The sequence below is a fragment of the Mobula hypostoma genome, chromosome 22 (genome assembly GCF_963921235.1).
Source record: "Mobula hypostoma chromosome 22, sMobHyp1.1, whole genome shotgun sequence".
In the NCBI taxonomy this organism is placed as follows: Eukaryota; Metazoa; Chordata; class Chondrichthyes; order Myliobatiformes; family Myliobatidae; genus Mobula; species Mobula hypostoma.
Window position 1 is genome coordinate 59,817,934 of NC_086118.1, and position 23,539 is coordinate 59,841,472.

Below are 23,539 nucleotides of genomic sequence, written 5' to 3' on the forward strand. Positions count from 1 at the left end.
GTCACATAGCGGTTAGTGTTCTGGGGTTCGGAGTTCAATTCCAGCGCTGTTCTGTAAGGATTCTCTGTATATCCCCGTGGAATGCATGGGTGTTCCCCTGGAGTTCCAGTTTTCCTCACAGACCAAAGACATTTTAATTGGTTAATTGGACATTGTAAATTGTTCCGTGATCAGATGAGAGTTAATCAGGTTTGTGGGGGTTGCTGGGGCAATGTGGCTCAAAGAGCCAGAAGGCCTACTCTGTACTGTATCAGTAAGTAAATAAATAGCTAAATAATAATAAGACAGAAGAGTGAAACAGGGAGCCATAAGGGGAAGAATAGTTCATGGGGAATATTGAAAGTAGAAGGGAGGGAATTAAGTGTCTGGTGTGGACATGGTGAAAATGGATTGAGTTTTATTAAATTTATTTGTGCATCTCTGACAATGTTTCCATGTATTGTTCCTGCCTAATTGGACTCTGGCATGGTGCCAGATGACTGGAAAATTGCAAATATCACTCCACTCTTTAAGAAATGAGGAAGGCAGCAGAAAGGAAATTATAGACGAGTTAGCCTGACCTCAGTGGTTGGGGAGATGTTAGAATCAATTGTTAAGGATGAGATTATGGACTACTTGGTGACACAGGACAAGATAGGACAAAGTCAATGTGGTTTCCTTAAGGGAAAATCTTGCCTGACGAACCTGTTGGAATTCTGTGAGGAGGTTACAAGTAGGATAGAAAAAGGGGATGTAGTGGATGTTGCATATTTGGATTTTCAGCAGGCCTTTGACAAGGTGCCACACATGAGGCTGCTTAACAAGTTTAAGAGCCCATGGTATTTTAGGAAAGTTACTCGCATGGTTAGAGCATTGGCTGATTGGTTGGAGGCAGCAGGTGGGAATAAGAGGATCCCTTTCTGATTGGCTGCCAATGACTAGTGGTGTTCCGCAGAGGTCGATGTTGGGACCACTTCTTTTTATGCTGCATATTAATGATTTAGATGATGGAAAAAATAACTTTTCTTGCCAAATTTACAGGTGATATGAAGATTGGTGGAGGGGAAGGTAGGGTTGAGGAAACAGGTAGGATGCAGAAGGACTTAGACAGATTAGGAGAACAGGCAAGAAAGTGGCAAATGAAATACAATGTTGGAAAATGCATGGTCATACACTCCGGTAGAGGTAATAAATGTGCAATTTGTTTTCTAAATGGGGAGAAAATCCAAATATCTGAGATGCAAAGGGACTTGGGAGTCCTTGTGCAGAACACTCTAAAGGTTAACGCAGGTTGAGTCAGTGGTGAGGAAGTCAAATGCAATGTTAGCATTCATTTCAAGAGGCCTGGAGTATAAGAGCAGGGATGTGATGCTGAGGCTTTATAAGGCACTGGTGAGGCCTCATCTTGAATATTGTGAACAGTTTTGGGCTCCTCATCTAAGAAAAAATGGAGGGTTCAGAGGAGTTTCACAAGGATGATTCCGGGAATGAAAGGGTTATCATATGAGGAACATTTGATGGCTCTGGGTCTGTACTCACTGGAATTTAGAAGGATATAAGGGGGGATCTCATTGAAACCTTTCAAATGTTGGAAGGCCTATACAGAGGATGTGGAAAGGATGTTTCCCATGGTGGGGGAAGTCTAGGACAAGGGGGCACAGCCTCAGTATAGAAGTGCCTCCATTTAAACCAGATGTGGAGAAATTTATTTAGCCAGAGGATGGTGAATTTGTGGAATTTATTACCACAGGCAGCTGAGGAGTCCAGGTCGTTGGGTGTATTTAAGGCCAAGCTTAGTATGTTCTTGACTGGCCACGGCATCAAAGGTTATGGGGAGAAGGCTGGGGAGTGGGGCTCAGGAGGGGAAAAAAGGATCAGCCATGATTGATGGCAGAGCAGACTCGATGGGCCACATGGCCTAATGCTTCTCCTCTGTCCTATGATCTTACAGTCTAATTGTCCTGAATTTTGGTGGGCCTGGTTAAACTGACCTGGTAAGGGTGGCAGGTTTCCTTCCTTGAAGGATATTTGTGAACCACATCATTTAAAATATATCACAAATTAATAGTTACCATCAATGAGTCCAGCTTTCTTCAAAATGCATCATTTTTATTTAATTACTTGAATTAAGCGTCCAGCTTCTATACTGGGATCCAAACTCAGGCTGCTGGTGCAGAAGTGAGGCCATTAGTCGAGTAACAATTACTACACTACCGTACCAACATCTGCTGAAAGGATTAGAAAAATGAAGCAGTGTTCAGAAGGGGTGGAACCAGCTGCATTGACTATTGCAGGTCATTAAATCTCCTGTGAATCTCCTCAGGGATTGAATTATCCAAGAGTTTGACTTGAATGGGCCTCATGTCTGAGCTACAGGGGAAACCACGGCAAACATTTGAATACCTGGAAGGGTCCAAGCCCAAATGTGACCAAACCAGTGAGACTCAGGCTAAAGATCAGAATCCAAGTAATGAATTTAATCAGTGGCTTTCTTGTGTTTTCGGAAAAGTCCAACACCTTTTCATTTCCTTCTCTTCTTTGTGAAAGTAATTGGATTTGATTTCATACATTACGTCAAACAGTGTGCTTAAAGCAAGCACAATGAGGAGATATAGGTAACTCATAGCTGTGCCTGTTCCCTCGTGACACATTGAAATCTGCGGCAATTGTGGGCAGCTAAGCACCAGCCAGGAAAACTAGTTTGTCTGTGGACTCCACCCACCCACACATTCACTGTAATGTCAGACTTACAACACTTAACAAACAAACATGCAGTGAAATCCCGGTTTATTCAATGATATCTGCTCCGCCTTGACTTAGACTATTGTAGTTACAAGTAGGATTCTATCACATAATCTGTCACATTTTTGCAAAAAGTGAAGGGGATGGAGTTATGTCAAGTGGAATTTTAGTGTGAAAAATTAAACAAAAACCTAGTAGTTTCTTCTGGTTGAGAATCCAACTGTTAGAAGAGGATCTGGGAGCACACCCGAATTATTCCAAAAACCTTCATTCTGGGGCAGATTATAGTGGACTTCACTCTGTGGGACAGTGTATTAGACGCTGTATTTTCACATTCATTACACCGTATTGCAGTGTTCAATATCTCAGTTGTTGGTCCATCAGAGAGTGTGTGTCAAATGCAGACCTTTCACTCTCTGGGACGATTAAACGTGATACGTTTACACTTTGAGGCAATGGGCGCAGGCTGTTTTTACATTCTGAAACAGTGGGCCAGTCAAATGCAATTCACTGTTTATGGAACGATATACTGTCCTGTCATACTCTGGAATAGTGGGGCAGACACACGGCATTCACTCTCTAGAATTAGTCTGATACAGTCCTTTCCCTCTGAGATATTGGGCCATATACTGTGCTTTCACTGTCTGGGAGTGTGGGTAAGGCACTTTCTTTTGTCTGTCTATGACAGTAGGTCACATTCTGTCCTGATACTCTCTAGTACAGTGAAACATACACTGTATTCACTTTGTGTAAAAATAAACCAGATATTTTTTCATTTTCTGTGATAAATTCAGTCTGGTGATCTGGCCAAGTCAACTGTCAATTATCATCAAAACAGAAAATTTTGTCGAGAATGCTATCAGGTTGAACTTGCTCTCCAATAAAGCACTTACTGATAACTAGTTTGGATCCTGTCAGGATCTCTTGCCTCTAGAGTTTTTCACAGCCTTGGTCTAAATATTGAACAAAGAGCTGAACAGGAGAGGTGAGGTGAAGGTGACTACCCTTAACATTAAGACAACATGTAATTGATTGACATTTTGGGGTTCAAATAGTGGAATTGCATTGCTCTGCCAAACACTTGCAGAAAGCTACACGAACTTTCTGATAGGAATTACATTTATAATGTGTTGAATAATCTCCAGTTCCATAAGCCCTGTTGTACTTGGAGTCCAGACTTCAGTAAGTCTTCTGATTGTGAGAACTCTGAAGATGTAGGCACTGTCATTTCTGGCATGTAGGTTTCTGTCACACTGATTAGTAAATATATCGTTGTCATTATGGTACACCAGGATTAATGATCATGGGAGATGCAGTGAACTTCAGAGTGGTGCAGTGTTATTGGTGATGATAGTGCCTTGCAGCTCCAGGAACCCAGTTTGATCCTGATCTCCAGTGTTATCTGTGCGAACATTGTACATTCTCTGTTTGATAATGTGCTCTTATTTCCCATACAGGTTGGTAGATTTTTTATTAGAAGTTGCCCCTAGTACATGTGGGTGGTAGGTGAATCAGGAATTGATGGGTGTGTGAGAAAGAATGAGTTACAGGAAGATCAATAGGGCTTTGGAATTGCTGAGAATGGCATACGTTCAATGGCTTCTTAAGTCTTATGGAATTATGCAAAAGGCATAGCCAACCGGTGGTAGTGGCGTCTACACTGGACTTCAAGGTGAGTGGTCCCGGGTTTAATTCCAGTCAGCTCCTTGCACACTTTCCATCTGTGATGGGTTGAGCATTGAGCTAGTAACTTGGCCTCGTAAAAAAAGAGATAAAAATGCAAAAGAAATGGTAAGGTTGCTCCCCTTGAGCCACAAAACTCTCTCTATACTGATTAGTTTTTGTGGTCGCTGTCTGGACTATTCGGAAGTTTGCAGGAAAATGGGTCTTCCCTCCTAGCTTCTGGCAAAGAGACTTCATTCTTCTTAGCTTCTTATGCTAAAACACACTTCAAGATGTTTTACCTAGTTTTGAAGTTCTTCGTAGGGTTGCCCCTTCTAACTACCCCCTATTTCACCTCCATGCCATTTGTGACATCTTTTGAAACCTGAATATTTTACCTAAACCTGACGTTTCTCTGACCTCAGAACCAGCAGACCTCATGCTGTCAGGAGCAAACACAAAATGAAGCAAACATGGGCATTCCTCTTGTGCCTACTCCAGTAACCATCCAGAAAATTGTATAAACATGCACATATTCACCCCTTAACATTATACAAAAGCTTGCCCAGCCTCCCAACATCTGGCAACAAATGTAAGCCTTACAGTTCCTACTTTGCAACTACACTTGCATTGTATTATAAAGCACATTGGACATCCAGTCCTGAAAGGCAATATATTAATTCAAATCATGTCCAGACATGTATGTGGATGGTGAGCATCTTCAAGAAAGGAGACGAGTCCATTTGTAGTGACCACTGAGGGACCTTCAAATCATCCACCACATCTTTGCAATAATTTAATCAATAACGTGCCTTGTGTCCATTACTGACAGTGAATGGACTTCCATTTAATGGCTCATCTGGAAAATGGCATTTACTAAACTGTCACTCTCTCTCAGGGTTACACTGGATATCGGCCTAGGTCTTTGTTTCTGGCTCTTCCCACTTGGAGTTCAACAGAGGCATGAGTTCCATTAGGTTTTGGACCTGTGTCCTGTGTACACATTCCCTACTAGGGTAACTTCCAACCAGCCGTATTCATGTAGTCTTTCACTGCCAAGAAACTAAAATTCTCATCTTAATGGCCTCATCACTCTGCTGTATTAACTTACTGCAGACATAATTTTGGCCAGAGCCTGTCATGGAACTCGTCCATGCTGACCAAGATGTCCATCAACCTAGTTCTATTTCCCTGTGTTTGAATCATATCCCTCAGCCATTACTATCCATCTTCTGGGTTGTAAGTGTGCATTTCCTTTGTCATTATAAACAAAATGCTTCAGGTTTATTTTATTATTTAACCACCACCCACCACGTGGATTGCTGGAATGAGTGACGAGCTCTGGAAATCTCCAGGTCTCCTAGTACATTGTGTTTTCAGGAGCTTGTGAGACTCCTTATTGCTGGCCTTTATACCAACAATTGGCGAAAGAAGTGGCCTCCTTTTTTTTAGTGAAGAAATGTGGAACAATAAATAGGGTTTGGTCAGCTTTACCAAGTTTTCACATTATTTTTAATTCACTACTTCTCTTTCTCCTGCACAGCTTTCCCTGGTCTTATAAACTATAAATCTCACCTAATTATTGTATATCTTAATCCTCCCTACCACACTTTTCAAATCCCCCTATCCCACCTACCCATCTTCATACCATATCCCTCAATTTCCTGACATTATCATCCTTGACATCTTTGTCTGTAGTAGTTAATATATCCTCAATTATCATTGATATAGATGACAAACAACAACGGACCCAACTCTGATCTTTGTAGCACACCACTAGTCACAGGCCTCCAGTCAGAGAGACAACCATCTGCTACCATTCTCCAGCATCTCCCACAAGGCCAATGTTGAATCTAATATACTACCTCATCCTGAATGCCTAGCAAGTGGGACCTTGTCAAAGGCCTTGCTAAAGTCCATGTAGACATTCACTGCCTATTTGGCCTTGCCTTTGTCAACTTTCCTGGCAGATTCCATGAAAAACTCTATAAGATTGATTAGATATGTTCTACCATGCACAAAGCCCTATCAACTATCACTAATCAGGCCGTGTCTGGCCTGGGAAATTCTAGCCCAGTGAGTCTGATATCAGTTGTGGATAAGTTATTGGAAGGTATTCTAATGAACCGAGTATATAAATATATGATATAGGTGTATGTTAGAGTCTTTCTTAAACAACAAACAACATTAGCTATCTTCCAATCCTCTTGCACCTCATCAGTTGCTAAGGACATTTTAAACATTTCTGCGAGGGCCCTTGCAATTTCTGCACTAAACTTTTTAATCTAAATCTTTTTTCTCAGGTAAGGGTATCAAACACAAAAGGGCATAGGTTTAGTTTGAGAGAAATAATATTTAGAGTCATAGAGTCATTGAAAAGTACAGTACAGAAACAGGCCCTTCGGCCCATTTAGTCTGTGCCAAACAATTGAAACTGCCTACTCCCATCAACCTGCACTGGGATCATAGCCCTCCAAACCCCTACCATCTATGTACCTATCCAAACTTATGTTAAACGTTGAAATCAAGCTTGCATGCACCACTTCTGCTGGCAGCTCATTCCAGACTCTCATGACCCTCTGAGTGAAGAAGTTTCCCCTCATGTTCCCTTTAAACATTTCACCTTTCATCCTTAACCCATGACCTCTGTTTCACCCTACCTCAGTGTAAAAAGCCTGTTTGCATTTACCTTATCTACTCCCCTCACAATTTTGTATACCTCTATCAAATCTCTCAATCTTCTCAGAAGATGGTTTTCATGGTTTTCAGAAGGCATTCGATAAGGTGCCACACATGAGGCTGCTTGTCAAGATAAAATCCTGTGGCATTACAGGAAAGATACTGACATGGATAGAGGAATGGGTGACAGGCAGGAGGCAACGAGTGGGAATAAAAGGGCCCTCCCTTTCTGGTTGGCTGCCAGTGACTAGTGGTGTTCCTCAGGGGTAAGTATTGGGACTGCTACTTTTCACATTATTTGTCAATAATTTAGATAATGGAATTGATGGCTTTGTGACAAAATTTGTGGATGACACGAAGATAGGTGGAGGGGTAGATAGTGCTGAGAAAGCAATGCGATTGCAGAAGGACTTAAGACAAATTGGAAGAATGGGCAAAAATGTAGCAGGTGGAATACAGTGTTGGAAAATGTATGATAATGCATTTTGGTAAAAGGAACAATAGTGTGGACTATTATCAAAATGGGGAGAAGGTTCAAACATCAGAGGTGCAGAGGGACTTGGAGCCCTTGTACAAAACTCCCAGAAGGTTAATTACAGGTTGAATCTGTGGTAAAGAAGGCAAATGCAATGTTGGAATTTATTTCGAGGGGAATAGATTATAAAAGCAAGGAGATAATGCTGAGCCTTTATAAGATGCTAGTCAGGCCACTCTTGGAGTATTGTCAACAGTTTTGTGCCCCGTATCTCAGAAAGGATGTGTTGTCATTAGAGAGAGTCCAGAGGAGGTTCACAAGGATGATTCCAGGAATGAAGAGGTTAATATATGAGGAGCATTTGGCAGCTTTGGGCCTGTACTCACTTGAATTTAGAAGAATGCCTGGGATCTCATTGAAACCTACCGAATGTTGAAAGGACTAGATAGGGTGGATGTGAAGAAGATGTTTCCTATGGTTGGGGTAGAGACTCTGTGGAATGCTCTGTCACAGCCTGTGGTGGAGGTCAAGTCTGTGGGATAGTTCCCTGATCAGTCAGGGTATCAAAGGATATAGTGAGAAGGCAGGTGTATGGGGTCGTGTGGAATGCAGGATCAGCCATGATGAAATGGTGGCGCAGACTGGACAGGCTGAATGGCCTAATTCTGCTCCTATGTCTTATGGTCTTCTACGTTCCAAGAAATAAGGTCTTAACCTATTCAACCTTTCTTTATGACTTAGGTTTTCTAGACCCGGCAACATCTTTGTAAACTTTCTCTGTACCCTTTCAAACTTACTTACCTCTGTCTGTAGGTAGGTGACTAAAACTGCACACAACACTCCAAATTAGGCCTCTTCTTTTCAGTCTTATAGTTTTATATTCTGCGTTTCTTTTCAACTGATCTTCTCAGTTTTTTTTTGCAAGGAAGGTGTTTTGGGGGTCGATATACCTGATCTGTTTTCATTTTTTTTGAGTGCGATGAGGGATTTGGGGGTTGACTATTTTGTTTGTTTTTTTGTGTGGGAGGAGGCACTTGGGGGTCATCGTGCCTGAGATTTTTGTGTGGGAGGAGGGATTTGGGGGTTGATGTGCCTGATCCATTTTGTTCATTTTCTTTATGTGGGAGGATGGATTTAGGGGTTGATGATTGTGCTGTCTTTCTTTCTTTTCTTTCTTGGTTTCATGACTGCCTGGAGTTGTATATTTTGATAATAAATGAACCTTTGAACCTTTGAAAAATGTCTTATACAACTTCAATATAACATCCCATCTCCTGTACTCAGTACTTTGATTTATGAAGGTCAATGTGCCAAAAGCTTTCTTTACAGCCTTATCTTCCTGTGACACCACTTTCAACCAATTCTGGACCTGTATTCCCAGATCCCTGTGTTTTACCACACTCCTCATGTGCTATACCTACCCTGGTTGATCATACCAAAGTGCCACACCTCATCCTGCTGCAAGCCATGATAGCCTTCCTCGTTGTCCACTACACCCCAATCTTGGTGTCATCCACAAATTTGCTGATCCAGTTAACCACATTATCATCCAGATCGTTGATATAGATGACAAACAACAACAGACCCAGCACCAATTCCTGCTGCATTCCACTAGTCACCGGCCTCCAGTCAGAAAGGCAACTATGTACTACCACTCTCTGGCTTCTCCCACAAAGCCAATGTCTAAACCAATTTACTACTTCAGCTTGAATGCCGAGCAACTGAACCTTCTTGACCAACTTCCCATGTGGGACCTTGTCAAATGCTTTAGTGAAGTCCATGTAGGCAACCACAGCCTCGCCTTCATCGACTTTCCTGGTAACTTCCTCAAGAAGCTCTATAATGTTGGTTAGACACGACCTATCATGCATGAACTTTAATCAGTCCCTCTCTGTCCAAATACTTAAATATCTGCTCCCTCAGAATACCTTCCAATAACTTTCCCACAACTGGTGTCCGGCTCACTAGTCTATAATTTCCTGGTTTATTTTTACAGCCTTTCTTGAACAGCATAACAACATTAGCTATCCTCCAGTCCTCCGGTACCTCGCCTGTCACGAAGAATGATTTAAAAATCTTTGCTAAGCAATTTCTGCACTTGCCTCCCGCGGGGGTTGATGGAACACCTTGTCAGACCCTGGGGATTTATCCACCCTGATTTGCCTCAGGACAGCAAACATCTCCTGTGTAATCTGTACAGGGTCCATGAAGTTGACGCCGCTTTGCCTCACTCTGTGGTTGGCTTCTGAGTAAATACAGATGCAGAAAAATAATTTAAGATCTCCCCCATCTGTTTTGGCTCCACACATGGATTACCATTCTGATCTTCCAGAGAACCAATTTTGTCCCTTGCAATCCTCTTGCTCTTAACTCATCTGTAGAATCCCTTAGACGACTTCTTCATCTTGTCTTCTAATGCATCCTCATGCCTTCTTTTAGCCCTCCAGATTTCTTTCTTAAGTGTTCTCTTGCATTTCTTATACTCGATAAGCACCTCAGTTGTTCCTACTTGCCTATAACTGCTATGCGCCTCCTCTTCTTTTTAATCAGACTCTCAATGTCTCTTGAAAACCAAGGCTCCCTTCACCTATTATCTTTACCTTTTATTCTGTCAGGCACATATGAGTCTTGTACTCTCAACATTTCACTCTTGAAGGTCTCCCACTTACCAAGTAAACCTTTGCCAAAAAACAGCCTGCCCCAATCCACATTTGCCAGATCCTTTCTGATACCATCAAAATTAGCCTTTCTCCAATTTAGAATCTCAACCCATGGAACAGACCTATCTTTTTGCATATGTACCTTGAAACTAATGGCACTGTGATACAAAGTGTTCCCCTACACAAACTTCTGCCACCTGCCTTGTCTCATTTCCCAATAGCAGATCAAGTATCGCACACTCTCTTATTGGGATTCTACATACTGATTGAGGAAACTTTCCTGAACACATTTGACAAACTCTATCCCATCTAATCTTTTTACAGTATGGGATTCACAATAAATATTTGAAAAGTTAAAATTACCTACTATAACAACCTTATGTTTCTTGCAACGGTCTAAACCCCTTAAGCCTTTAAAGGGGATTTTAAGGCCAAGTGTTTTACTGAGAGTGGTTGACATCTGGAACTGACTGCCAGAGGATGTGGTGCAGTCAGATAGGATCAGGATTTTTAAAAAGCATTTAGACTGCATTGTATAGAAGCTGAGCAAATGGAATTAGTGTAGATGGGCAAAGAGGTGGGCTGAAAGGACAGTTTCTGCCTAAACAGTTGTTTGATTGGCAGAGTGCTTGGTGATAGGGAAAAGGTTTGGATTTGGCGATGGGCATGCCACCTTATTTGTTCTCTCTCACTAACCTTGAGTGGTTGTTGTACCTAAAAATGCTATCCAAACAGTTGTAGAACTTTATTCATGAAAAGAGGCAGAGGCCAGTGCCGGGGCAGTGAAACAGGACTTTTATTTGGTAAGCTGGTGTACCGTTCCGAGAGAAGGTATTCAGAAACATGTGCCATTAAATACTTCACGAAAATATACACTGATTCGAGGTCCCATTAAATTCACGCGCGCCACTTGAAGCTGACCCTAGGATGATCAAAGTGAAACTAGGAAACTGGACTATCAGGACTTCGGAGGGTGGTTGGGGCAGGCGAGATACAGTATTGAAATGGGCAAGTATGGGACATAGGCACGGCGGAGGCGGGGCGGGGACAGGAGCACAGCAGTACTGAAATACTGTTTGCAACTGACAGTTAATTTAGCTTCACGTTGATTTATGTTAGATGGAGAGAATTATCGAACAACTACATTTCTCTTATTAAAAAAAAGACAATTAGTCAATTTAAATCGTCGAAACAATTGTGACACAGGTTAATGAAGTAAAAGCGGGAGTTCCCCTGACCTGTGGTGAGCGGTTTTAAGAGCGGCAGTATTGGAGAGAGCAGGGAAACTACTACAGAGTGAGCGCATGTTGGTGGGGAGAGAGAGAGGGGGAGAGAGAGACTGACAGACAGACAGACGGACACTATGAAAACTAGGAGGTAGAAGAACATTTACGTGTTTAAACATTTTTTGACAAGGGGCATCCCGGGTAACTGCGACAGAGTCCGTCGTGTGCGAGAACAGAGGTGTCAATAAATTAGTACAAATTTACACAGTGGGAGTTCCAGTTCGGCACTGGCAGCTGTCTGGATCTCGCTGACACTCACACAATTAGAGGCGAATAATTAATTGCTCGGTTCCTTTGAATCCTAGGTTCTGAGAATAGCTCCATTTTGCCTCAGCTGACAGGACGGCACTGAATCAGAATCACAATCAGGTGTAATATCACAGGGATATGTCGTGAAATTTGTTGTTTGCCAAGTCCACATTTATGCGATTGAAATTAGCTTTCCCCCAATTCAAGACCTTAACTTGAGGCCTTAATTTGATGAAGAGATAATAGAGAATTTCTTTTTGTTACACGAATTCTTGAGAAGGATCGACATTGAGGAGTATTGTTAAACCCGGCGTTGGACAATCCATGTTATATTGTCATCGCAAACTTCCTTGAGTTCAAATTTCCACCAGTGGCTTTCGGACCCAGGTAAAGTGGCTTGGACTTCTTGAATGCAGGGAGAATGTTTCCTAGATGATCATTTCTCTGCTGGTCATTAGTGCAGTCTGACTTTCCCTCCTCCTGGCTCGCTTTCTGCACTGTCTTACTCTCCAGCACACTGCACTGGAGATCACCAGGAGGAATCCCAGTGCCAGCAGGACAAGCCCAAACACCGAGATGACTGAACCATGCGAGTTGAAACTGTAGGCAACAGCAGTAACCACCATGCCAGTAATGAGAATGACCAGGCCAAAGGGCACAGTGCACTTGGAGCAGGACAGTTCGGCCCCACCGGTGGCTGCCGTCAGCTGGCCCTGGCGGCCCAGGAGTTGATCGGCCGCGGGGGGCGGACAGTCAGATCCTTTATCCGGGATGCTGGGAAGCACCGGTAGCCCCGGCATCTCCTTCACCGCTTCCTCTATCATCCTTGACTTTCCGATTTCGTTTCTGTTCTCTCTTCAGACGTCCATAACGCCCAGCTGGTACCTCTCTGGATCTAGGTTCAGAGACAGTAAGATTGTTTATAGTTCACCAGGGTACTGAGCCACCAGAGTAACATTTTACACAGAGTGGACGGCTGGGAGAGAGGCGCGGGTAATCTGTGTATCATCGCCAAAACGAACCTATAACACAGCTACAACGATAAGAGTAACGCACACAAAATGCTGGAGGAACTCAGAAGGTCAGGCAGCATCCATGGAGAGGATTCAGGCTGAGACCTTTCATCAGGACTGAAACATCGACAGTTCGTTTCTTTCCTTAGAAACTGCCTGGCCTGCTGAGTTCCCCCAGCGTCTTCTATGTGTTACTCCGGGTTCCCAGCATCTGCAGAATCCCTTCTGTTACTGATTTGCTGTAATGATAACGCGGGTTGTTCACAATAAATTCACGTGCATGTACTCCCGATCCACGACACTTTCTCTAGACCCCCGCTCAAACTCCCTCTCAGGCAGATGGTCCACTGAGTCGCTTCTCCGGGGATGTCCCGGACCGAGCGCCGCTGGTTTACTTGTTTGGGAATTCACGCACTTACCTTTAATGCCGCTTCCAGTCGCTGCTCTCAGTTTTCTGGTTCCTTGCAGTCGCCAGACGTTGCGCACTATGGTACTGGCAGGCGGGCTCGCAATCGCTGCTCAGGTACATTTAGCAGGACGGCATTGGGTAGGGAAAATATAACCTCCGACGGCGTTTCTACTGTCCGGCGCCGGGTCCCGATCTCAGTCCTTGCTGCACTGCGCTGCGCTCGGACTCTCCCCACCCTCCTATCTCTCTGTATTAACCCCACGGCCCTGCTTTTCAGTCTTGGCACGAAGAACTTGTCCTTTCTGTAACTACCGCTTATTTCAAATAGTGTGTGTTAGGCAAAGACATCCCACCAACTTCAAAGAAAGCCGCCTCAGCAAGAAAACGTTAACATATTAGCAATTTATTATAATACATTAAATTACTAAAAGTAGGAATTATTGCTTGTCGCTAGGCAAAGCCAAGTTCCCATCTCCAGAGACAGAGAAACGATCAGGGTCCAGAGTCAATGCTGGATGTTACCGCCCATTAAAGGGGTTGCCTTTACATTTTCATCCCTTCCTGTGTTCCTGAAATCTGCCTTTAAAGACACAAGGCGCATGAAGTGAAACTGATCAGGAGACAGGGGCTGAGGCAGGCTGGGAGGCTCAACTTCTCTCACTCCTGCTCAGGGGGACCACTGCCACCTCCCACTACGCAAAACAAAACTCATGAACACTTTGTATTCACGCATCCAGTCTTTCACATTCTGACCCGTCTATCCTCTGACAAACACAAACCTGACACAATTCCACATATATTCTCATTGCCAGCTGGGTCTGCAGCAATTACCTCGAGTCATTAGAGAGACACAAGAGGCTGTATCGCTGGAACCTGGAGCACAAACAAAATGCTGCAGGAACTCGACAGATCCAGCAGGATCGGTGGAGGGAAATAGTTAGCTTTTTTGGGCAAGGCCCTCTGCCGGGGCTGGAAGATTAGAGAGCAGCAGCCAGTAGAAAGGTGAGAGGGAGGCCGGGGCAAGAGCTGGCAAGTGATGGGTGGATTTGAATGCATTAGTTTAATATTGTTGCCTATACTTTGCATGCCATCCATACAGATCATTTCATAACCCTAATGTGTTGAATTTTCCTTGCACTGAGGCAGTCAATAACAGTGCAGAATGAGGTGATACAGTTGCGGAGAGAGAGAGAGCAGTGCAGGCAGACAAGTTCGTCATGAGGCAGATTGCGAGTCAAGTTCGAGCAGGTGGAGAAAGGTGGGGGAGGAAAGACTGGAGTTAGAGACAGAGGCTGAGAGGTGATGGGTGAAGACCACAAGATCTACCCACCCTAACCCCATTTTCCATTGATAGGAACAGAAAAGAGACATCAGATGCTGGAATATGAAACACTGGAAGAACTCAGCGGCATTTGCAGGGGCAAAAAGTGTAAGTTGCTGTTTTGGGTGGAGACTGAGAGACAGTATATAGCAGTACACTATCACCAGTATATAGCAATAGTGGGAAACTAAAGTTCGAAGTTCATTTATTATCAAAGTATGTACACACGGATAGCAAAGGAATAGGGAAATATGGCCAAAATGCAAGAAAACAACATTAGCACGGACAGGTATTTTGGTTGGCATGGATGAGTCAGGCTGAAGGCTTGTTTCTGTGTTGTATTCAAATCACAAACAAGAGAGGTTCTGCAGGTGCTGGAAATCCGAGCAGCGCACACAAAATGCTGGAGGAACTCAGCAGGCCAGGTAGCTTCTATGGAAAAAAGTACAGTCAATGTTTCGGGCTGAGACCCTTCGGCAAGACTGAAGAAAAAAGACGAGGAGTAGATTTAAAAAGGTGGTGTTGGGGGGGAGAGAGAAACAAGGTAATAGCTGAGACCAGGAGGGGGAGGAATGAAGTAAATAGCTGGGAAGTTGATTGGTGAAACAGATACAGGGCTGGAGGAGGGGGGAGTCTGATAGGTGGGGATAGAAGGCCATAGAAGAAAGAAAGTGGGGGGAGGAAGGGCACTAGAGGGAGATGATGGGCAGGCAAGGAGATAAGGTGAGAGGAAGAGGGGATGGTGAAGGAGAGGGCAGGGCGTTATTGGAAGTTTGAGAAATCAGTGTTCATGCCATCAGGTTGGAGGCTACCCAGACGGAATATAAGGTGTTGTGCCACTAACCTGAGTGTGGCCTCATCACAACAGTAGAGGAGGCCATGGATTGATATATCGTAATGGGAATGGGAATGAGAAGTGGAATTTAAATGGGTGACTACTGAGAGTTTTCGCTTCTTCTGGCAGACGGAGTGTAGATACTCAGGAAATGGTCTCCCAATCTACGTTGGGTCTCACTGATACCCTTCATCCATCATCAACACTGCCCTCAACCGCATCTCTTCCATTTCGCACACATCTGCCCTTACCCCATCCTCCCTACACCCTAACAGGGCTAGGGTTCCTCCTGTCCTTAACTACCACCCCAACAACCTCTGCGTCCAGCACATACTTCTCCGAACTTCTGCCATCTCCCACAGGATCCCACCACCAAGTACACCTTTCCCTCCCCTATTTTCTGCTTTCCGCAGGGATAGTCATAGTCATACTTTATTGATCCCGGGGGAAATTGGTTTTCGTTACAGTTGCACCATAAATAATTAAATAGTAATAAAACCATAAATAGTTAAATAGTAATATGTAAATTATGCCAGGAAATAAGTCCAGGACCAGCCTATTGGCTCAGGATGTCTGACCCTCCAAGGGAGGAGTTGTAAAGTTTGATGGCCACAGGCAGGAATGACTTCCTATGACACTCTGTGTTGCATCTCGGTGGAATGAGTCTCTGTCTGAATGTACTCCTGTGCCCAACCAGTCCATTATGTAGTGAATGGGAGACATTGTCCAAGATGGCATGCAACTTGGACAGCATCCTCTTTTCAGACACCACCGTGAGAGAGTCCAGTTCCATCCCCACAACATCACTGGCCTTACGAATAAGTTTGTTGATTCTGCTGGTGTCTGCTACCCTCAGCCTGCTGCCCCAGCACACAACAGCAAACATGATAGCACTGGCCACCACAGACTCATAGAACATCCTCAGCATCGTCTGACAGATGTTAAAGGACCTCAGTCTCCTCAGGAAATAGAGAAGGCTCTGACCCTTCTTGTAGACAGCCTCAGTGCTCCCTACACGACTCCTTTGTCCATTCGTCCCTCCTCACTGGTCTCCCTCTTGGCACTTAAACCTGCAAGTGGAATAAGTGCTACACCTGCCTATACAGCTCCTCCCTCACTACCATTCAGGGCCCCAAACAGTCCTTCCAGGTGATGCGACACTTCACCTGTGAGTCTGTTGGGACATATGCTGTGTCCGGTACTCCTGGAGTGGCCTCCTGTATATCAGTGAGACCTAACGTAGATTGGGAGACCACTTTGCCGAGCTCTGACCGCCAGAAGAAGTGGGAACTCCCAGTGGCCACACATTTTAATTCCACTTCCCATTCCGATTCCGATTCCGATATGTCCATCTATATAGCCTCCTCAGATTGTAGAAACAACATTTTATATTCCATCTGGGTAGGCGCCAACTTGATGGCATAAACATCAATTTCTCGAACTTTTGGTAATGCCCCACCCTCTCCTTTACCAGTCCCCATCCCCTTTTTCCTCTCTTACCTTCTCCTTGCCTGCCCATCACCTCCTTCTGGTGCTCCTTCTCCCCCCTTCTCCTTCAATAGCTTTCTATCCCCACCTATCAGACTCCCCCTCCTCCAGTCCTGTATCTGTTTCACCAATCAACTTCCCAGCTGTTTACTTCATTTCCCCCCCCCCCCGATTTCATCCATCACCTTGTGTCCTCTCTCTCCTCTCCCACCTTTGAAATCTACTCTTCATCCTTTTTTTCTCCAATCCTGCCGAAAGGTCTCGGCCCAAAACTTTGACTGTACTTTTTTCCATAGATGCTGCTTGGCCTGCTGAGTTCCTCCAACATTTTGTGTGTGCTCTGTGTTGTATGACTCTGTGTCAGTTTGGCTCAGCTGGAGTTGTTTCCTTTGAAACAGGACAAGCTGAGGGGAATCTTAATTACAGCATTCATTATTCATTCATTTTGAGAGGACTAGAATACAAAAGCAAATGTAATACTGAGGCTTTATAAGGCATTGGGCAGACTGCACTTGGAGTATTGTGAGTAGTTTTGGGCCCATTATCTAAGAAAAGATCTTCTGGCATTGAAGAGGGTTCAGAGGAAGTTCATGAGAATGATCATAGGAATGAAAGAGTTAACAGATGAGCACTGTTTGATGGCTCTGTGCCTGTACTCACTGGAGTTTAGAAAAATGAGAGGGGATCTCATTGAAACCTGTTGAATATTGAAAACCTTAGATGTGCAGATGTAAAGAGGATGTTTCCTATAGTGGGGGAGTCTGGGACCAGAGGGCACAACCTCAGACTTGGGGAAGGGTGTCCATTTAGAACAGAGATGAGGAAAAACTTCCTCAGGCAGAGGGTGGTGAGGCTGTGGAATTCATTGCCACAGACAGCTGTGCAGGCCAGTTCATTGGGTATATTTAAGGCAGAGGTTGAAAGGATCTTGTTTAAATAGCGTCAAAGGTTACAGGGAAAATAGGATTGAGAGGGATAATAAATCAGTCATGATGGAATGGCAGAGCAGATTCAATGGGCTGAATGGCCTGATTCTGATCCTATGTCATGTGATCTATAGTATATGAAAGGCCTAGATAGATTAAAATCATTTACAACTCAATGGTATGGGCAGTTGAATTTTCTGATTTTAGGTCACTCAGACCCCTGTGTCCACCTCATTATCTTCTCTCTTTGTTCGTTGCACCATCCGGTGCCATCTGTCCATCATCCACTGCAGGTCCACCTATCAGTTGCTAGCCTCAACCCTCATCTGCTGCCTTTGTTATGTACTGGCAATCTGTCTTCTTTCCTCACAGTTCTGATGTATTGTCTCAACCCAATAATTTGACTTACAACTTTTGCCTCCAAAGATACCGCTCGACCTACTGAATCATTCCAGCATGCTCTTTATTTGTCCTCTTTGTATTGTAGGGTACAATACTTTTTAACTGTGACAAGGACATCTGGCTTGACCAGACTGTGAATTTCAGGCCTCCTTCTCCATCCCTTGGGGGTAAAAATTTATTTGACAATATTACCCCTGCTAGAAGAAATGGGTCCACCCTTTCAACTCATCTAGGCCTCTCATAGTTTTGCACATTGTAACTAAGTCACCCCTCAGCTCGAAAGGAAACAATTGCAGCTGAGCCAAACTTTCATCATAACTAATCCTGGTCAGTGCAGCCACATGTTCTGTGCTCAATCTTTGGAAACATACCGACACAATTGCTAATCCATTGCAGCTTGTAAAAGGGTTGCAGGTTGCAATTCTTGAGGAATGTGTGTGCTGAGTTTGCCAAGAGGGTTGAACTGTTTGCTGCACCCCCTCTGTTCTTACAGCTGTGTGACCCACTGCTGGGAGATGTACATCTGTCAAAGTTGGACAAGGAAGAGCAATGGGATTTGGCTGCTCTGCATTTGCAGCCCAACGCCCTTTAGAAACCTCATCTGGAGACTCCACAAATCGAGGTCATTGGGTGGGTTACGTGGCAAAAGTAAATCATGGAACTGAGATCACACACCCTCTCTCATATCCTCGTAAACATAGAAACACAGGCACAAACATTATCTAATTCATGTAAGTAACAGAGATTCATACACACAACACACATCGAAGTTGCTGGTGAACGCAGCAGGCCAGGCAGCATCTCTAGGAAGAGGTACAGTCGACGTTTCAGGCTGAGACCCTTCGTCAGGACTAACTGAAGGAAGAACTAGTAAGAGACTCCCACTTTCAAATCTCTTACTAGCTGTGTTGCTTGAATTTGCAGCATCTGCAGAATTCCTCGTGTTTGCGTTCATACACACAAGCAGTTAAAAGCAGGTAATGGACAAACTAAGAAATTATAGGCCAGTGAGCTTTGCATCAGAGTGGGGAAATCAGTGGAGAAGATTCTTGGGGACTGAATTTACTCTCATTCAATAAAGCCTGGACCTATTGCAGGTATTCAGCATGGCTTTCTGTGGTGAGGTCCTGTCTCACAAATTTGATAGAGATTTTTGAGAAAATGACAAAGCTGATTAATGAGGGTAGAACAGTGGATATTGACTACTTGATAGGTTGGTTAAGGAGATCAAGGCACCTGGGATCCATAGTGAGTTGGTAAATATGACAAAGGTTGGCTTTGTCATAGAAGGAAGACGATAGTGGTGGAGAGATGTTTTATGACTGGGAGTCTGAGCAGTGGCGCTACACAAGGATCAGTGATGGTAATGATTAATGATTGAGGAAACGTGTAGGTGGTCCAATTAGTGACTTTGTAGATGCCATGAAAATGAAGGAGTTGTGCAGAGTGAAGAAAGTTGTGAAATGATACATCTGGGTATAGATCAGTTAGAAATTTGGGTGAAGACATGGCAGATAGAGTTTAATCTGGAGAAGTGTAACAACAAATGCAGCAGGAAATGGCAGGACACTTAGGATCACTATTGTACAGATTGATTGTGGGATACAAGTACATAACCCCTCTAAAGTGGCAAAACAAGTAGATAATGTGACAAAGAAGGCAAATGGCATGTTATCTTTTGTCAATTAGGGCACTGAGTACAAAAATTGGGAAGTCATACTGCAGCTGTACGAAACTTTGGTTAGGGCACCTTGGGTGCGGTTCTGGTCACCATATTACAAGAAGGATGTGCAGGCCCACCAGTCGGCACCCATCCACATTAACCCCATCTTCCATAACAAGACCATCGCCCTTAAAAGCCTGGATGATTCTTCTTAAGTGCAATTAGCAGTTCTGCTTCCTCCACACTCTCCGTTAGTTCATTCCAGGTATTGACCACTCTCTATATAAAAAGGATCCCCCTCAAATCTTCTTGAAATCTTTTACTCCTTATCCTTAATCTAGGTCCTATAGTTTTATTTACCGTTGAGAAGAAGAAAGGATCTCTGTGGTCTATCTTATCCTTGTCATTTTATACACCTCAATTATGTCCCCTCATATTCTTTTCCTCTCCAGGAAAAGTAGACCTAATGTCTCCTCCAACCCAGGCAACCTCCTGGTAAATCTCTTCCGCACTCTTTCAAGCTCTTTCACAGCCAGTCTATGGTGGGGTGTATCGGGTGTCAGGGAAGGGTAGCACCTCTGGTGGGGGGAGTGTCGTGTCCTTTTCAAGGCAGTTAGTCCTCCTTTGGTCCCCACCTGGCACTCAGCTCTCACCTGTGGCTCCCCGTAGCTCTTTGTATGCGACAGCAGCCACACCCCGGGCAACGGCTTCGACAAGCCGGCTAAACCAGGTGAGGGTAGCCGACGGGTCTCAATCCCTCGGTGAGACAGGGAGATGTCTATCCCAGCATGTGAAGACAAACTCCGGCGGATTGAGCGGACGAGACCAATGGAAGGTCCAACGGTCAAGAAGGCGGTCTCTGCAAGCGTTGTGGAACAGGACAAGACACAGAAGACATCCCAGTCATCCACTGCGTCTAGTCCCATCTCCAGCCGTCTCGACTCTGTCTTGCCACTGGATCCAGATGGAAATTGGGAAGAGAGAGTGAGGCTGACAGTGCACAACTCTCCCTCACTTCCATCCAAATCACGCGCTAGTCTCAATACCATCATAATGGTGTCGAGGTCCTCATCGAGGTCGACGATGGACAAACACAAAATAGGGTGATGAGCTCAGTACACTCAGTGCACTCAGTACACCAGCTGAGGTCTGACCAATGTTTTATAGAGATGGAACATAACTACAGTGCCTCAACTGATGAAGGCCAGTATCCCATTTCCATTCTTAACCACATTATCTATCTGCACTGCTACTTTCAAGGATCGTAGACCTGCACACCAAAGTCAGTACTCCCTCAGTCCCTACCATTCAGAGTGTGCAATATGTCCTGGCCACATAAACACTCCCCAACTGCATCATTTCACTTTTGTTGGGATTATATTTCATTTGCCATTCTCAACCCAGTCACTCAGCCTGTCTGCAGTATTAATCCAATGTCCTTATCACAAGGCACTCTTCCGTGTACTTTCATATCATCAGCAAACTTGGAAGTCTTATATTTTGCTACCTCCTCCAGGTTATTAATGTAAATAGTGAGCAATGGAGGACCAAAAACCAGCCCCTGGAATACTCCAGGCTGAAGACACGTACTACCAGGCCTAAGGACAACTTCTATCCTGCTGTTATAAGACTATGGAACAGTTCCCTTGTGTGATAAGATGGATTCTTGACCTCACAGTCAATATTATGGTCTTATTGCCTACCTGCACTGCTCTTTCTCTGTAATGGTAACATATAATTCTGCATTGTTATTCTTTCCCCTCGTACTGCCTCAATGCATTGTTGCAATGAATTGTATGAATGGTGTGCAGGATAAATTTTCACTGTACCTCGGCACACGTAACAGTAATTAACTAGTCTGGCAATGGCTTTTATGGAATGAAATCTTGTATTCTTACCCAGTTTAGTCTGCATGTGATTCCATACCATAGCACCATGGTTTATCCTTAAAAGCCCTTCAAATAGCCTAAAGATTCACTCAGTTCAGTGACAATTTGGGATGGGTAATACATATTAAGTCAGCCAGTCATGTCTGCATTGCGTTGCGTAAACAAAAATTACCCCACAATGATATAGTGATCCATCCTAAACTGAGGACTTATAACCTAACTATATCATGGCTTTCCTAATGTCCAATAATGGGAATGGAGCAGGAGGTAATTTGGGTGGCATTTTTGCACATGAAAAAGTAGAAAAAGAGACTTTCTAAAATGTATTAATAGTGCATTTATTTTAAAAATATTGAGCTAGCTCATACCACATTTGTGACACAGAATATAAAGTTAAAGGACTGTGTGTGTGTTCGAGTGGCAATGTGTAGTGAAGAGAGGCTGTTGATAGGTCAAAATTGCAGTTGACAGGACGAGTTGCAATGTAAAAGGCTAACAAAATCAGAAAGGTGAACACTGGACTGAAAGTGTTGTATCTGAATGGAATAAGATAGATGAGCTTGCGGCACTGTTGCAGATTGGCAGGTGTGATGTTGTAGGCATCACTGAATCATGGCTGAAAGGTTATAGCTGGGAGCTTAATATCCGAGGATACACATTGTATCGAAAGGACTGACAGGAAAGCAGAGGGGGCGGCATTGCTCTGTTGGTAAAAAATGAAATCAAATCATTAGAAAGAGTTGACGTAGAGTCAGAAGGTGTTGAATCATGTGGATAGAGCTAACGAACTGCAAGGGTAAAAAGACCCTGATGAGAGTTGTACACAACCCCCAAACAGTAGGAAGGATATGGCCTACAAATTACAATGGGAGATAGAAAACGTATGCCAAAAGGGCAGTGTTACAATGGTCATGAGGACCTTCAGTATGCAGGTAGATTGGGAAAATCAGGTTGGTGCTGTATTACAGGAGAGGGGATTTCTAGAGTGCCTACGAGATGGCTTTTTAGAGTAGCTCGTGGTTGACCACACAGCAGGATTGGCTATTCTGGCCTGGGTGTTGTTCAATGAACCAGAATTGATTAGAGAGCTTAGGGTAAAGGAACCCTGAGGAAAAGTGATCATAATATTATAGAATTCACCCTTAAGTTCGAGAAGGAGAAGCTAAAGTCAGATGTATTAGTATTAGAGCGGAATAAAGGAAATTACAGAGGCATGAGAGAGGAGCTGGCCAGAACTAATTGGAAAGAACACTGGCAGGGATGATAACAGAGCAGCAATGGCTGGAATTTCTGGAAGCAACTTGGAAGGCACAGGATATATACATCCCAGGGAGGAAGAAGTATTCTAAAAGCAGAATGATACGACTGTGGCTAACAAGAGAAGTCAAAGTCAATATAAAAGCCAAAGAGAGGGCACATAATAGAGCAAAAATTAGTGGGAAGTTAAGAGGATTGGGAAGCTTTTAAAACCAACAGGAGACAACTAAAAAAGACATTAAGAAGGTAAAGATAAAATACGTAAGTAAGCTAGCCAATAATATTAAAGAGGATACCAAAAGTTTCTTCAGATACATAAAGTGTAAAAGGGAGGCGAGAGTGGATATTGGACTGCTGGAAAACGGTGCTGGAGAGGTTGTAATGGGAGACAAGGAAATGGCAGATGAACTGAATAAGAATTTTGCATGTCTTCATTGGTGGAAGTTCCAGATATCAGGGGGGCATGAAGTGTATAAAGTTACCGTAACTAGAGAGAAGGTTCTTGGGAAACTGAAAGGTCTGAAGGTAGATAAGTCATCCTGACTAGATGGTGTACACCCCAGAGTTCTGAAAGAGGTGGCTGAAGAGATCGTGGACGCATTGG

General features: G+C 43.9%; 1 protein-coding gene across 1 annotated transcript; it reads right to left on the bottom strand.

Moving 5' to 3' along the window:
- Positions 1–10,932: 10,932 nt before the first annotated feature.
- On the bottom strand, positions 10,933–13,891 carry tmem100a (transmembrane protein 100a). Its single transcript, XM_063030879.1, has 2 exons — positions 13,165–13,891; positions 10,933–12,627 (listed from the first exon to the last, which is right to left on the bottom strand). Exon 2 carries the CDS (start codon positions 12,554–12,556, stop codon positions 12,161–12,163), a length of 396 nt encoding a protein of 131 aa, XP_062886949.1. The 5' UTR covers positions 12,557–12,627; positions 13,165–13,891; the 3' UTR covers positions 10,933–12,160.
- Between the last annotated feature and the right edge of the window lie 9,648 nt (positions 13,892–23,539).

What these genes read in the sequence shown, in the direction of transcription:
- tmem100a (XM_063030879.1), bottom strand. Translation starts at nt 12,556, where the DNA reads ATGATAGAGGAAGCGGTGAAGGAGATGCCGGGGCTACCGGTGCTTCCC.